The sequence below is a fragment of the Micromys minutus genome, assembly GCF_963924665.1.
Source record: "Micromys minutus genome assembly, chromosome: 12".
In the NCBI taxonomy this organism is placed as follows: Eukaryota; Metazoa; Chordata; class Mammalia; order Rodentia; family Muridae; genus Micromys; species Micromys minutus.
In genome coordinates this window covers 26638615-26654759 of record NC_137981.1, presented here as the reverse complement: position 1 = coordinate 26654759, position 16145 = coordinate 26638615, and the positions used below count along the sequence as shown (strand labels likewise).

Sequence of the window (16145 nt, the reverse complement as noted above, 5' to 3'; positions counted from 1 at the left end):
CCTGTGCTACATAGCAAGACTCAGCCAGAACACAACAAAAATGGACAACAGCAAAAATAGCAACAAAAAAAACAAAAAACAAAAACAAACAAACAAACAAACAAACAAAAACCATGAGTTTAGAGTCAGCCATGTGTGCAGATGACAGCCCAGCCACTAGGCAACATAGTGACTGCTAGCTAGTCTTTTGACATTCGTTTTTCTCCTGTGACCACTTAACAGCATCCTCCTTAATAGTAAGGGGGTAGAACAAAGGAGACACCTAATAACTCATAGCTATTGTTGTGACTGCATTTGTAGAGTGGTTTTTAGGGTGTTGAGGTGAGGCTCAACAACAGCCCCAGTATGTACCCTTTAGAATTATGCTGGCCACAGCAGATATCTGTTATTCAACTCCGTTAAGTTTTGTGACCCGGTTCAGGCACTGTTTTCTATCACCTTACTAAGGCGGTGGTTGATACCCTCAGCAGGACTCTTTTTGCTAGTTAGTTGTGAGCAACTCCAGAAAGCCAGCTCCTTCCAAGAAAGGCTCGGAGCTGAGATGCCCATCCCCTTGGGCTGGGCCTGGAGGGGTCTGCCACTCCCTTGCCTGACAACCTCTCACTCTCACACTAGGCTGCAGCTGGCTCCGCCCACCTGCCCGCCCGGAAGCCTAAGACCCCGCCTCCCCCTTTAGGAATGGGTAGCCCCGCGTGCGCGAGCAGGATAGCCAGGCCCGCCCCGCCCTGGCCCGTGATTGATCACCAAAGATCACTGTGGCTTTAATGGTCCGCTTGGATGAAAATTAATTCTGGAATGGATAAATAATGCATCAGGATTTATGTAGTCTAAGGCAAGCCGGAGCCAGAAGAGGGGGGAGCCGAGGGAGTGACGCCAGTGGCCCCAGGGCTCGAAGGAGCTGGGCATGAAGGGCCACTGGCCAAGAAGAGAAAAAGGAAGCGGATGGCAGCATGATCAGCCCAGAGGGTCTGGCCAGGTGGCTGCAGCATGCTGAGCCCAAAGATCAGACAGGCCAGGAGGGGTAAGTCCAACTTCCTGCGCATTGTTAGGTGCACAGCGTATTCCCCCTGGCAAAAGAGGACATTCAGGGAGCTGTCGCGCCCGGGACCAGGTGGGAAAGGCGCTCTGGAGCTGCGGCACCCGGACAGTGAGCGTCTGCATGAGCTTATGTGTCTGCAGTTTCAGTGAGATCGAGGGGGGCTGTGTGGGCATCAGACCTGAGACCGCACCGCTATTGCACAGGTATTTAAAGTGCTTAGGTGGTGAGCACCTCCACCCTACATCTCATACTCTGCCGTTATAAGTAAACAGGTGGCAACTAGAGGAAAAATAATAAAAGTTGAAATGAGCCTCCCCGGGTTAGCAATACCCAGGTTTCTACAGAGTCTGGGGCAAGTCTGTGGAACGCCTTGGGAGCAGCTTCCCCAACAGCCAGCAGCCACCTACCTTTATGCCAGAACAAGACCCCCCCTTCCCCCATACTCCCCCCATTCCCCCCATACCCCCACCACCACCACAGCACTGTTGGAAAGTCAATGTGAGGGTGGGGCAGATAGTAAAAGTCCAATAAAGCGAGAGATAGGAATCTGTAGTCCAGGACAGAGCCATCGGCCTGTGTCCCAGCAGAGTGGCCTGGGGATCCAAGCGCCACACAGGAAAAGAAACAGCATTTTCCCCAGGTCGAAACATCTTGGGAAGGAATGTTACTTCAGATGAAAACATGTGTATTTAAAAAGATGTAAGGACCTTTTCAGACCACCAGTGCTTGAGACAACCTGCTTTCTAAGCACAGAGGACAAAGCTGGGTCTTTGGAGATGCATGGGACATGGTAGTGTTCCTTGGAGGCAGCTATGTGGGGAGGGGGAGAGGGAGGGAAGGGGAGATCCTGGAACTTCCTCTGGATGCCTCATTTCATTAGCATACTGAAGGCAGGAGTGGCTTTTCCAGTGTGTTCAGTGGCATCTGGGCTCCTCAGTAGGTTGTTTGGATGTAGTGTAACCTGGAAGCCTAGAAGCAAAGGACAGACTTGCCTGGCTCTGCTGAGAGGCAGAGACATATTCTAAAGATGATGGAGGGGTGAGCCAGGCCAGCCCCCTGCAAGCAAGTCATTTCCTTCCCCGTACTTCTGTCTGAAGACACACAGCTGCTAGTCACAGGAGGCTAATGAGCACTTGGCATATAACTGGTCCAAAGAGAAAAGTACACCCAGGCTTTTAATGACTCATTAAAAGTTATTTTGGACTGATTACCTGCTGAAATGACAATACTTATAGTGGGTTAGAGAAACTTCTTATTAAAGTTAATCTCATCCATTTTTCCCTTGCTCTGGCTCTGAGTTTGAGTATTAATTTTTGTTCCATGACGTGACACATATATCTGTAAAATCTTGCTGATCTGGAAAGAGACCAGTGCTTCAGCAAAGGGACTTGTCTGTGAAATCCCAGACTTTATGTGTGTGCTCATGTTTGTGTTCACATGTGTACACACGCGTGTGCCTGCAGGGCCATTCACAGCTGGCTTCTTATATCTCTCTCCATTTTAATGTTTGAGACAGGGTCTCTCTCTGAACCCAGAGCTCCCTGATTTGGTGAGACTGGCTGACCAGAGATTTACCACTTTGCTCTACCTTGAGCACACAGACACACACCACTTTGTGTGTCTGGCTTTGTTCTTAGTGTTAGTGAACTCAGATCTCAATATTTGAATGAGACATACTTTACCATTTAAGCCATTTCCCCACCCCACACCAAACTTCTTTTAAATATTTGAGTCCCATGGCTTTCCATTAGCAGCATGTCTTCCTCCCTTCAGGAACATTAGGAAATGTCTGGAAACATCTGCTGACCATTCTAACCAAGGGAGCTATGGACATCCTTTAGGTAGTGGCCAAGGATGCTGTTAAGCATCCCCTTGGTGCCTAGGACAAGGCCCAACACAATTATCTGGTCTTAAATGGCAGCAGTGCCAAGGTTGAGAGCCCTCTCTAATGGGCCATACCATCTGGTGAGACATGTGGCATAGTTTAAGTTTCTAGTGTAGTTTTTCAGACATTAATATAGGAATCATTCACCCACAAAACTGTCTGACCACAAATCCTGAGACAGGCATTCTGAGAATATGGCTCACAAATGAAGCTGTGCTCAGGGTACCAGGAGGTAGACAGAGGGGGATTGATCTTGGGCAGGATGGCAGAGGGTACCAGGAGGTAGACAGAGGGGGATTGATCTTGGGCAGGATGGCAGAGAGAGGCCTATTATGCTGCTGAGGTGGGAGGAGAGAGCATCACATATAGTTGTATATGTGTGTGTGTGTGTGTGTGTGTGTGTTTCACACCAGTGAGGCTAGCACTCAAAGCAGGAAAGGCAGCAGTGTGCAGCCCCAAGACCACAGTCAGGCGAGGAACCAGGTTACACTCACAGCATGTTCAGAAATAAACATTCATGTGCCTCAAAGAAACTGGGCTCTGGGAGGTGGAAGAATTTTTACCCAAATGCACCCCCACTTAAGGCTGTGAGGACCGGAACAGGGTTTGACACTCTAGGAGCCTTTACAACACAAAGCCCCCGACACTGTTTGGACTAGACTCTGGCAGGTCACACCTAAGTGGAAATATGGCCAAGTGTTGTGTCACTTGAAAAAGACCTGGATCTTTACGAAAGTTTAAAAAAATCCTCAGACCTGAACAGGGTCACAGGACTTTGAGGTCTGCCTGAAAAGCTTCTCTCCTGGGCTGTCCATGTCTGGGCTTCTTGGGATCCCTTCTCTAAAGCCACATTGTCTGCTAACTTTTTGGCAAGTTTCAACCAGGCAAATTCTGAAGGAACAGGTGAAAGTGACCATCACCTTGAAAGGAGTCCTCAGCCTCAGTTAGGGGAGGAGGAGATGTCAGGATTAAGAACTTGCCAGGAGAAGCCTGGCTAGCAGTTACCTAAGTGCAGAACTGTCTTAGTGCTAGGCTTTCAGGGAGTGAGGGTGTGTGGAAGCAGGAAGTTTGGAAGAGGATAAGTGCCAGGCACACCATCACCTGCTGTCACCATAACTGACTCTCTCTTTGGGGAGCACGTGAATCACAGACATGGGCTCTGTGACTATTATGTTCTAAATGTCCATCTCTGTATGGGGAAACTGGGCTCCGTGTGTTTAGAGATCATCCCAAACCACAGCATGCAGCCGGTCAACTGTCCTTCCCTGGGTGGATTCAGCTTCCAAAAATTTACAAACAGATGAGGCAAACACACACACACACACACACACACACACACACACGCACACACTGGTGAAGCTCTGCCCAGTGAAACCAAGTGCTGCTGTCCTTTTTCACTTAGTTTCCAACTGAGACTCTGTCTCCAGCAGGCTCATCTCCCACTGAGCTGTTCCCACTGCTGCCCTGTTCCCAGGTAGGAGTAGAGACTCAGCCTAACCTGTCCCTTCTAGATTTCACAGAAGAAAACCAAGTTGAATATGCAAATGTCCACAGCAGGGCACAAACCCATGTGCTCTTTGAAACAGTGGTTAGTAGTTATTTCTTTTTAAGTTAAGAAAATAAGCACAAGGTAGGGCCACTCCCCTCAGAGTGAATGGGGTGCCCCTTCACAGCCATCTTCATGCCCTCTGTGTTCCTTCTTCAGCTTGCACCATGATTAGTACAGTTGCCTGCAGCTCTGGGACTAGGCCCTTCTATTGGTCTGGTTCATCCCCATCTCTCCACACTTTATGATGCTGTCCTGGTCCCACTAGGATTGATGCCTCTTTATAATACTGCTGACACAGGACTTGTCTTGATGGTCTTACCTGTCTTGATGCAGCTCCCTTAAGGCCCAGGAACACTGTCGCACATCCGTAGTTAACTGCTGTGGCCTGCCCCACTGCACAGGCCTGAGGAATGCTCTCTTTCCATTCCCTTCCTCGCAGACCAAGTCCTCTGCAGCCATCCTAACCTCTGACCTGGCCAAAGCCATCATCCTAATGGTAAATTATAGCCCTCTCCAGCTGTCTCCCCCACCCTTCAACTAGGCATCCTAGCACAATGTCCACTGCTTTTTATTCACCAAAACCCACAGTTCAAATGGCTGAGTACCTCACAGCCCAGCTTCCTTCCACACTCTTCCCACTCATTAAGTCCCAGATGTGCTAACCTCCCCACTTCTCTGTGTCCTATGAGTTCCTTCTGGCCTCCTTACACTCACTTTCACAAACACTCACAGATGCATGTGTACACACACACACACACACACACACACACATGCATGTGTACACGTATTCCATTAATTGCTGTTCACCCTCCCACTCAGCTCCTTCCACCAAGGCAATCCTGCCCCACCCTCCTCCAATTTGGGTCCCTGCCCCCTACTCAGTTCACCTTTGTTCTTCAATCTTTCCTACCTACAGGTGGCAATTACATATTTTTGAGAGTGACTTTTTAAGTATATCACTGGACTGGATGCTTTATGAGGGTGGGTGGGGACCACTTTTCTTTTTGAACATTATTCCCTCAGTCCCTGGTAAATGCTCAGAACTTATGTTTTGAATCCATGAAGAAATGAATGAGTCAGTCAATCATGGGAGGCATTAGCTTAGGAGGCTTAAAACTTGTCTCTTCTTTAACTCACTGAGGTTCTTAGGAAAATCTATCTTTACCCTTTTGTGTGTTACAAACATTCACCCAGTCCACAACTGTCCACAAGTGTCCTCTAGTTGTATATTAGTGGTCTGTTTCATTTTGTTTTGTTTTTTAAGTTCAGATGTCTGTAAGATTTTATGTCATGTCACCAATCCATCAGTGATGTTCCTCCAGTGCTTCTGCCTTTGTACGGAATGGTTCAGGGTAAACTAGTGTCTATCCGGGACTCTCCCTTCTTCAGAGGCCTGCTGATGGGCAGGGCTGCGGTAGCTGTGGCTAAGTTCCTTAGAGAGAACATCAATCCCTGGACCCTCCATGGGTGGAGAGCCTGGCTACTGCCAGGTGGAAAGAGACAGCTGCTGGGTGGGAAAAATGCTTTCTGTGGCTTTGTTCTTAAGGTTTTTTTTCTTCCCCAAGAGAGAAAACTTATGTTTGTTAAAATCCCTCAAGGATGCAGGCATTTTGCTGTAATTCTTCAGTTCCGGCTACACTAAAATCACATTCCTTTGCTGTCATTTTGAAAGGTATAGAGGAAATCATCAGTGTCCTGACCAAGCATCATGGAATTGGCATGCATGTTTGTCTAATGCTAAGTCGTTTGCTTGTCCTTAACCCAAACTATTTACAGACCTCTGTAAATTACTCTGCAGGCCTCTGGCTATAGAGTTACAAAATGCAAGGAGGTTGAAGGAAGTGCCTACAGCCTTTGAACAAACAAAGATTAGATGTAGGTGACTGATGCAGTGTTTAAGGTCAGAGAAACAAGACCTATCAGGGAACTGAGCAACTCCAGGAAAACAGAGTCATATCCAAAAGGGGGAAATTACCGCTGGTATAAAATAGTTCATAGTGGACTAACAGTCACAGGGCACTAATGAGAAAGTTCTATATATTGATCTAATGTAATGTATGATGTAAATGTATGGGAACAATAAAAAGGATGTGTGTGTGTGTGTGTGTGTGTGTGTGTGTGTGTGTGTGTGCAGTCCTCTTCCACAGTTAAAAAGTCAATAGATACCACTTAAAAAGGAAAAATCAAAACATGTCAATAAATGAATACTTTTAAAGAACATGCTAACTTCCAGGGGAAAACCTATAGTCAGGTGACAGGAAGCTATCCTAATGCATTGCTAGATGATATTTTACAAAATTACATACTTACATACCACGTCGTGGGTACCTGGCTGCATGGCACAGCCTCAACCTACTGCTTCTGGGACACAAAAATTGTGTAACATTTTACATATAATTGAAGGCAATTGTAGTATAGTAGTTCCATGTCTAAGAATAAAAAGCTGTAATAATAAAATATAGTGTGAAGGGCACTCAGGTACATGGAGAGTGTCAGGACTGGAAATCTCCCTGGGTGAGTCAGTGGGTGGTTGGGGAGTGAGTGTGGATGCCCAGGACATATCTGAGCATCACCAAACACTAGGCTTAAATGAAAAACAGGTTTTCTTCTTCAGTAATAAAATAACTTTAGCTTGTCAAGGCGTTTTTACCTTATAAACTTTATTATTATTATTATTATTATTATTATTATTATTAAAGTTCAGTCATTATCCCACCCCTCAGGTCTACCCTCCAACAGTTCCTCATCCCATTCCTATTCTCCCATCTCCAAGAGGATGTCCCCACACACACCCATACCCTGCCAGGCCTCCCCATTCCCTGGGGCCTCAAGTCCCTCAAGGGTTAGATGTCTTCTCTCATTGAGGCCGGACCAGGCAGTCCTCTGCTGTATATGAGTCGGGAGCCTCATATCAGCTGGTGTATACTGCCTGGTTGGTGGCTCAGTGTTGGAGAGATCTCGGAGATCCAGGTTAGTTTAGAACAATGGTCTTCCATGGGGCCACCCTCCTCCTCAACTTCTTCCAGTGTTTCCCTAATTCAACCACAGGGTCCCTGACTTTAGACCATTGGTCGGGTATAAGTATCTGCTTCTGTCTCAGTCAGTTGCTTTTTTGGGTCTCTTGGAGGGCAGCCATGCTAGGCTCCTTTCTGTAAGTACACCATAGCATCAGTAATAGTGTCAGGCCTTGGAACCTCCCCTTTTTAAATTGTAACTTTTGTATCTTTTTGACATCAAATACATTCTAAAATCATACCAAAATATTCTTTGTAACCTTGTTGCATAAGGTTTTTTTCCCTTAGTTTTAACTTTTGTGGACTCTAGACTTTTATTCAAAATTAGCAATATAGGCCTGGAGAGACAGGTTGGCCTCACAGGATAGATTCACAAGCAAAAACTAACACAGTCACACACATCAGCCTACCATGGGTGGGCTTATTAATGCCACTGATTTCGACCTGATTCACGCCTAACTTTTTAATATATGTGGGTATGAGAGTTATGATGTGTGTATGTATGGACAGTTTACCAGAGGCCAGAAAAGGATCCCTTGGGCCTATAGGTGTTTGTGAGCTGTCCTGTGAGTGCTGGGAACTGAACCCAGGTCTTCAGCAAGAACAGCAAAGGCTCTCTATCCCCCAGTTAACTGTTTTGATAAACAAGTTGTGGTTTATTCTAAAATAACAATTAGAAATATAGATACTAGTACACAAACGACACAGTGAGCTTTAATCATTATCAAATAGTATGTACCATGTGTGGTTGCATGTCCTCTAATTTTATACAGCTGATCACAAAATTGGCCAATACGTGCATCACCACAAATACATGGACAATAAGTTTTGAACAACCATATGAATGTTACCACGTCACTAGCTTTGAGAATTTTCATCTTTATAGGATCATGAGACTACTATTCTGTGACCAAATCGTTGTTGTGCAGTATAGGACTGCAGAGAGACACAAAGTGGCTTTCTCTTTGGGTAATGGTAGAATGTAGGTGAGGAATGTAGGCTCTGGAGTCATGCCCGAGGCTTGTGGGATTCCTTGAGATGCCGCCAGGCAATGATAATCCGGAAGCCACCTGATTCATACCAGCTGTCCAGGGAGCTGTTCCGCATCCTGGAGGTTTCTGTGCTTAAAGAAATCTTATAAGGCCGTAGCCCACTCTGATTGCTGATTTCTGAGTGGTGTGCCTTTCCAGAAAGTGCCCATGAACCCAATGTCGCACATGCCCAAATGGACCAAATACACTGAGGGTTTCCTAGAAGAAAGCATATTCATAGCCTGAGAGTGAGCCACAAAGACACCTAATCAGGTAGGTGATACGGCATCTGGCTGTGGCTGCCTCTCACTCAGAGAGGGGCTGGAAGATAACAGAGGGTTCAGTGAGCTATGCCAAGGAGGGGCTAATGTGAGCTATTCCTGAGATGGATAGAGAGAGGGTCTAGCGTTCTAGTTTCAACCAACTGCCGTGGTAAAACTCTAACTAAAATCAATGTGAAGAGGAAGGGGTTCATTTCCTCTTACACTTCCAGGTCACAAGCTGTCATTGAGGAAGTTGAGGCAGGAACCTGAGGGCATAGCTACTTGCTATTCCCTGAGGTATTGTTACCTCTGACTAGGGAGCTCACTCACAATGAAGGAGTGCAGTGGAAACCATGGAGGAATGCTGCTTGCTGGCTCACTCTGACTTGTTCATGCTTAGATAGCATTCTTATATAAACCAGGGCCACATGCCTAGAGAAAAAACCACCCACAGTGAGCTGGAACCTCCTATAACAATTAGTAAGTACTCAAGATTATAACCTACAGACTTGACCACAGGTCAATCTGACCTAAGGCAACTCTTCAGTTGAGGCTTTTCCTCTCAGGTGACTGTGGGCTGTGTCAAGTTGACAGTTAAAGCTAACCAGAACACAGGACACAGGAAACAGGAAACAGGATAGTGTTCAGTCAAATGTGGAGACCTTACGATTTGAATCCTAGAGGAGAGAAGAACTCATAGGTCTCTTTCATCTGACTGTGACCTTACATCCAAGCCAGGCCCTGGCACTGCTGCTAGTAGACAATTCTGTCCTGAAGACAGAAGTGCCCAAGCCTATACATCTTCTCTTGATATTGAAACCCATATTCTCTACCTCATACAGAGAATATACTTTTTCCCAAATGTGTCTTCCAAAGCTAATATGAAATTACAGAAGCGCTCAGATCAGCACAGGGCTCAGGACAAGTCCAGGGAATATGATTATAGAAAATAAAAGCTCCAAATTTTAAGATCTTTGAATTGTAGTGGCCTCAAAATACATTGTAAATAGATTTTTAACCTATTGTTTGGGGTTTTGTTGTTTATTCCTTTTGTTTGTTTGTTTTTACTGAGACATAATTTCAATGCATGGTTCCTCTTTCTTTGTAGTCTTTGTTACCTGGGATCAACCATGTTTCAAAATTAAATTTTAAAAAATTCCAGAAGTAAAGAATTGACATATTTTAAATTGTGCACCGTACACAATTTCAATTGTAGCATTATACAATCTTACAATTTCTCACTGTGTCCCACCTGGGACATGAATCACCCCTCTGTCCAGTGTGTCCACATTGTTTACGCTGTCTCCCACTAGTCACTCAGAAGACATCCTGGATATCAGATTGGTAGCCATGGTAACACATTGCTTACATTTAAACAATCTTTATTTTGCTGAATAATTACCCCAAGGCACAACAGTGGTGATACTAAACATATTCGTATGTCTGAGGAAAGCTGTGTGGGCAGGTGGAGGTTACTGACTTTACTTTAAACATCTGTTCATGCAGGAGAAAACCGAGTTACTATAGGACTCATGAGCATTGGTGTCTTGGGACAGCCACTTATTCCCTGAAGATAAAGAGGCACTGTCACACAATAAAATGCTTGCATTAAAGGTCTACCCAATGACTGCCATCCAGGTCAACACACAGTGTATCTTCCTTAGCTCAAGAAAGTCCCTCCTGTGTCTTCCCAGGGTGACTGTTTTCCGATATTATCAGCATGGAGAGTTGTGCTTTAGTCACTAAATTTTGTATGGATGGATTTATGGATACGGCCCCCTGGTCTCTACGCCAGCATCATCATCTTGCTTCTTCTCGCTTTTATGGAAGGCGAGAAACATTTGGAGGTTTGGAATATGCTGGGTATGTCTAAGCTGTCCATTCACATGAGCATCTCTGACTTCACTCCTGTCAACCTTAAGAAGGTGAGAAAGAGTGGCACTCACTGCTCAGAAGTCAGAACCCCCATGACATCTTGAACCTTCAGTCCGGGACTCTGAAGTCCAAGCAGCCTCCTCCCGAATGACTGGTGGAGGTAATGGTCTCTCTGCAGCTTTTGATTCCAACCTGCTCCCTCCCATAGGTACTTAGATGCCTATCCTCCTGTCTCTGCACTGCTGATGGCATTCCATGCGCTCTAACTTGACTTTCTCAGACGAGCTTTACTGGAAGGCACTACCACCAAGCCATAGGTTAGTAAAAATCAGGCTTAGGACTGGCCGCTGCTTTACCAGGCAGCTATGAGAGCCAGTTTCCAGCAGTGTTGACCATGGGCACAAAAGCTTGTGCCCTGTGCAAGCAAGCCTGGTGTCATTCACCAGGAGTATGTTGAGGAATTCCAAATTGACTGCTACTTTATATTGATTTCCATAGATGTGTATAACCTCTTAGATGTTACAGACTCAGAGGAACGTTCCCCTCCTACCTACATTTGGGGTTGGATTACATATTTGAGAGTTCCAGCACTTTCGAAGCTCATGGTGATAGTAATACCCACTGCTGGTGCTTGGAGAGCTTACATGACAGGGGAGTTGATTATCTCAGAAAGTGATATCGTATGTATCTTCCATGACCCGAGGACAGGCTTCCCTGTCTATGCCTGGTAGGCTCCATGTCAACCCAGAGCAGTACTGGATAATGAGATTCTCTGAGATCACTTTACTTTGCAACAAGCAAAGCCCAGGCCACTATTTCTTTAAAGGAACAGTGTTGCTTCCCATGTACCATAAACAAAGGGTGAGAGAGTCAAAGGGTCTCAGAGCAGGTGGCCTGAGCCAGCCAGGTTCCTCTGCATCTGGACATTGTCCTGGGTGCCAGCTACAGGGCTGGAGGCAGCTAGCCAACTTGACACAACTCATGCATTGCCTTTAAGGACCAGAGTATTTAAGAACATAGGCCAAGAACATACACACCTATCTGTTTACTACCCTTGCCTCTGGCCTGTGGACAGATGCTGCCCAAGACCCATGTGTCAGGAGAGAAGGCTGTTGTTCCCAGGAGACAGACACTAGACACTCAAGCCTCTCCATCCTCCCCCTCTCTTTGCAAGATACATCAGACAAGCTGTCAAGCAAATAGGTTTCTCTCCCGCACAGAAGATAGCAATGTCTATAACATGACTAGACATTCAGGGCAAAAGTACTGTCAGATGAAAGCCACAGGAATAACAGCCTGGCCTTGAGACCCCAGACAACCTGAGCATTAGCCATGACCTAGTTTGAAGAAGACAGTAGGTTATTTGCAAGATGGACCTGAACTGGCTCAGGCCTGCCCTGGAATGCTGCCTTGACTTCCTGACCCAGGCAGCTTGGGGCTTTGCTCTGCCACGGCTGAAATCATCGACAACCTCACTGATGGCTGAAGCAAGGGTAGAGACCGTATTGATCTAAGCTAATGGCTTGTAGGCAGGCAGAAAACGAAATTTATAATTGATATTGAATCACATTGATTCGCCAACTGTAGGCTTTTGGTGAATGGGTGAGTGGGAGTGGAAGCAGTCAGCACTGATGGCTCCCGGGCTAACAGTTCCCAGACAAGGCTCAGGAGAGGGGAAGGAAGCTTTAGGAGGCACGGCTTGGAGAGCTGAGGAGCAGCGCTAAGCACACCATTGGTCTCTAAGCACAGGTGGGCAGTTCCTTCCTTCCATCTTTGCCAGTCTTGGAAGTGATCAGGATTAGCATTTTGTTCCCTGTTATAAGTGGAAGTCTGAGGCTGCTCCATTGAGCTACCCAGCTAGGAAATGGTAGAAAACTGTAGTTCCACCTTTCTAGGTTCCTGTTTGTTGAGTCTACAACTGCACACAAATCATCACCAACCTCACTGCCCTTGACTTCTGAATAGTGGGGACAGAGGCTGTGGGTAAAAGTCCAACTAAGAATCCTGATGGGGGCTCGGCAATGGTTTTCCCAAGGTCAAGGTTAAAAGCCTAGGAGCCAACCAGATGTACTGGGTTATGGGCCCTCTTCTTACCCCCATCTTTTCATGTTCTCCTGCTGTGCAGTTCCTTTCACTCGATGGCCCTCCCTGTGTGCAGTTCCTTCGTCTTATCCACTTATTCTGCCTCAGCCTCAGCTATGGCCCTCCCATCTCTCCCTTGTCCCCTAGCCTGACCTCTGCACTGCCTACATCATTCCTCTGTGTGTGCCTGTATAGCAGTGTTGTGTGTTCCCTGTTTAGCTCTGTCTAGCAGTTATCCACCCCTAGTCTCCTCGTACTGAACACATAGACGGTCCCTAAAGTCAACAACTGGATAAATGAAAGTGACCACTGTATGCAGCTGAGTCTTGGGGCGAACCTGCCTGGAAAGAAGTAAAGAGAAAGATATTCCCTAGCCTCTGCACCACTTAGCCTCGCTGAAAAGCAAGCCAGCTGAGGTTAACTTTTAAGAATTTAATCCTTTATAGAGACTCTTTACAGCTTTACAATGATCTTTAGGAAAAGTTGCCAGAATTTCCAGGCTGGCTCATTACTGTTTTAAAAGTTAAGATTTCCATTGGTGGCGGTTGGAAAGTAGATTTACGTAGGTTCCTCGAAGTTCTTCAGGCAGGAAAGTGAGTCCCATTGTGAGGGCCTGGCTGGCTCTCCAGACCTTGGAAAGGTGGAGGACCCAGGGAAAAGCAGATGTGCAAGCCTGGGAAGAACACTAAAAGTTCAGAGAGAGAGAGAGAGAGAGAGAGAGAGAGAGAGAGAGAGAGAGACAGACAGACAGACAGACAGACAGGCAGAGAGAGACTCACACTCAGAGTCATCATGCCATAAATCATCTATTGTTTTAGCTCAATCCTGGGACAGCACAGGACCCTAGCAGAGCCCCTCAATCTTGGCTACAATCGCATTAACTTTATAAAAACATCCCATCGGCCCCTCCCCAGTGCCCTTCCATTACCTCACCCCCTCTCCCCTCAATCAATCTGTAGATCTCAATACTTACCCTTTAAATCAATTCAGCTCTGAGATTTGTCTTGCTGTTTTCCCAGCCTGCTTTTAAAGCATCTCATCGACTTTCATAAATCATTTGTGTTTCTGCTGTCCTGCTCCTCCTCCATGCTCTGGGACTTACACAGCTGCAGACACGGTTACCCTCGGGCTTGCTGCAGGGCGCCCGACCCCAGCACACGTTGTCTAGAGGGGTAGATGGGTCAATGGCTGCTCAGCTGGGCTGCCTTTGAGCCTTTTCAAAAGGTCCTGAATGCTATTGAATGTATCCAGAGAGGGTCTCTAAAGTAGACCCTGAAAAAGAGGAATCACATGCTGCTTTCATTAAAGGCTGGTGGAGATGTGAGGGAGTCAGGAAAGAGGAAAGATTCTCGAGGAGGGATGGAGCCCGAGCCATAAAAGGAGGTCTCTGCCTAAGCCCCAGGGAACTCAGCTTTGAGCAAGGGTTAGCTGTCAAAGATGACATAAATTCCCAGGTACTTCTAGTTCTCCCAGTTCTGAGTCAACCAGACTCTAAACCAGACTCTAGCAGCTGAAGGGGGCAGTTCTGAGTCAATCTGGCCATCCTGAGGATCCTTCTGGGAATGGACCATGAAGATCCGAAAAGGAATCCAAGAGAATTCAGGCAGAGCTGCTGCACCCGACAACTTCAAAGGCATCTTTGAGCATCCTCAGAACTCCTTAGCGTCAGTAGTCTCCCCAGGTGAGTAATTACTGACCCACACTAAGTCCTTCTGCAGGCTGAAGAAATCCTAAGCCCAATAAGGACCCTACGGATACAACCCACAGCCTCTTAACTATGATCCTTGTAAGGTCCATAGACAGGCCAGGCCCAGGCTTCCTCCAGCCCATGTGTGCTGGCTCTGTCCTGATATGTGTGATGTTAGCCTGTCCCCTTCCTACTGCCTCCCACAGGTAGTTACTGGGTCTTTGAAGGTCTTATTTGTGGTTACAGCCAAGCACGGCTCTTGCCACAGGAGAAACTCAAACATCTTCCAAAGTAGTGATCTGCCCGTTGATGTTCTAGACATCACAAAGGGTCCTGTGCCCTTCTAGGCAGCTCCCACCTAAAATGCTTCGGTGTGGTTTACATAAATAGTTTAAGGCTGTAGAGCATCCCAGCTCCATTCTTTCCATCACACTCGACCTTTTGGGTGGGATATGTTCCTCAGCAGTCCTTGTTCCATGTAGATCCTAATCCCCCAAACACATTGTGATGTCTTTGTTCAGGGCTGGTGATTTCTTCCTCTTTTGTGGAGTTTGCTTCCTAGGATGTTCTGCAACTTGCTCTCCTTGACTTCCTTAACAGCATTTAAGTGTAAGTGGTCGTCCATATTTATAGGGAGGCAAAGGGAGAGAACAGCAATGACTGGGGAAGGATGGTGGACCCGAGGATGGGGTTCCCACTGACCGAGATGGAGAGGCCATGAGAGAAAAGGGTGCCAGGGCATGAAAGGACAAAGTCTAATTCTTACTTGTGAGAGTGGAGCCGTCAGATGAACATTCAGTGGTGCAAGTCCGTACAACTCAAATTCTTTCCTGCGTGGATCTGATGCAGAGGAACCTACCACCCTATACAGGGCCACATCCTACTAAGTGCCTTTAGACTTTTCATATTCTCAGCTGTGAGCAGGTACCTTGTCATGTCGCCAGCCCTAGATTGGGGGTTCTTTCTGTTGGGAAAGGAGTGCAGTTTGCACAAATCATCCTCTTCTCTGCTATGTAGTAAGTCAGATGATCCTTCCCAACTTTATAAACTTTGCCTGTGCAAAGGATGCTTTGTGATGCCGTTTGCTTTTCCCGGGTGACAGAGTCGCGTGCCTCTGCTTGTCCCCATTCATTGGTCTTCTGCATTAGACTTATTGACTGTGAGAAGCCTGTGCTCATACCTCATCCGTCCCTGGACTGAAATGCATCCTCTAGCCAGCTCCAGCTGCAGAGGTGAATACAACATGCATTTGCCCCCAGGGGACAGTAGCTAGCTGGTCAGACAGCAACATCATACGGAAGACTGTCATTCTCTGTGTCAAAGGTGAGGTGGAAAAGGGTGACCTTCTTTGGAGGAATCCGAAGAACCTTGTGAAGGATCCACACTTGGAGTGGAGGATGAGACTCCTACAGTGTCATGAGCCTGGGGTAGGGACCACATTACAGACGTCTCAGCAGCCAGAAAATCCAGAGTTTCAGCTCTTTGCCCCAGAAGCTTTAGGTCGAGCAGACGTGGAGACAGGCACCTGAGCACCATGGTGAACATGAGACAGCTCAGCAGCTGTTACCTGGGCAGGTGACTTTGTTGGATTAAAGATTGATTTTTTACACCTCAAAGATCTGGATGAGAAATGAGTCTTCTCATCCCCTTCTGATGATGTAATGAAGAAGAAAATCCCTCAGAGGTGTGACCAGTTGTTTGAGTTTTAGCTCATTCCAGA

The 16145-nt window shown here is 46.6% G+C and overlaps 1 protein-coding gene across 6 annotated transcripts in view; it reads left to right on the top strand.

Moving 5' to 3' along the window:
• ARHGAP22 (Rho GTPase activating protein 22) overlaps positions 1 to 16145 on the top strand; it is a gene marked incomplete at its 5' end in the record, with an annotated part of 130007 nt that overhangs the window by 22108 nt on the left and 91754 nt on the right. For 3 of the 6 annotated variants that reach the window (XM_080926128.1, XM_080926127.1, XM_080926124.1), the window contains one exon: positions 988 to 1021. The exons of the other annotated variants lie outside the window; for them this stretch is intronic. In XM_080926128.1, the coding sequence (XP_080782254.1) occupies positions 988 to 1021 (34 nt within the window). Of the gene's footprint in view, positions 1 to 987; positions 1022 to 16145 lie in introns of those variants that run through there. 6 annotated transcript variants of the gene reach the window in all.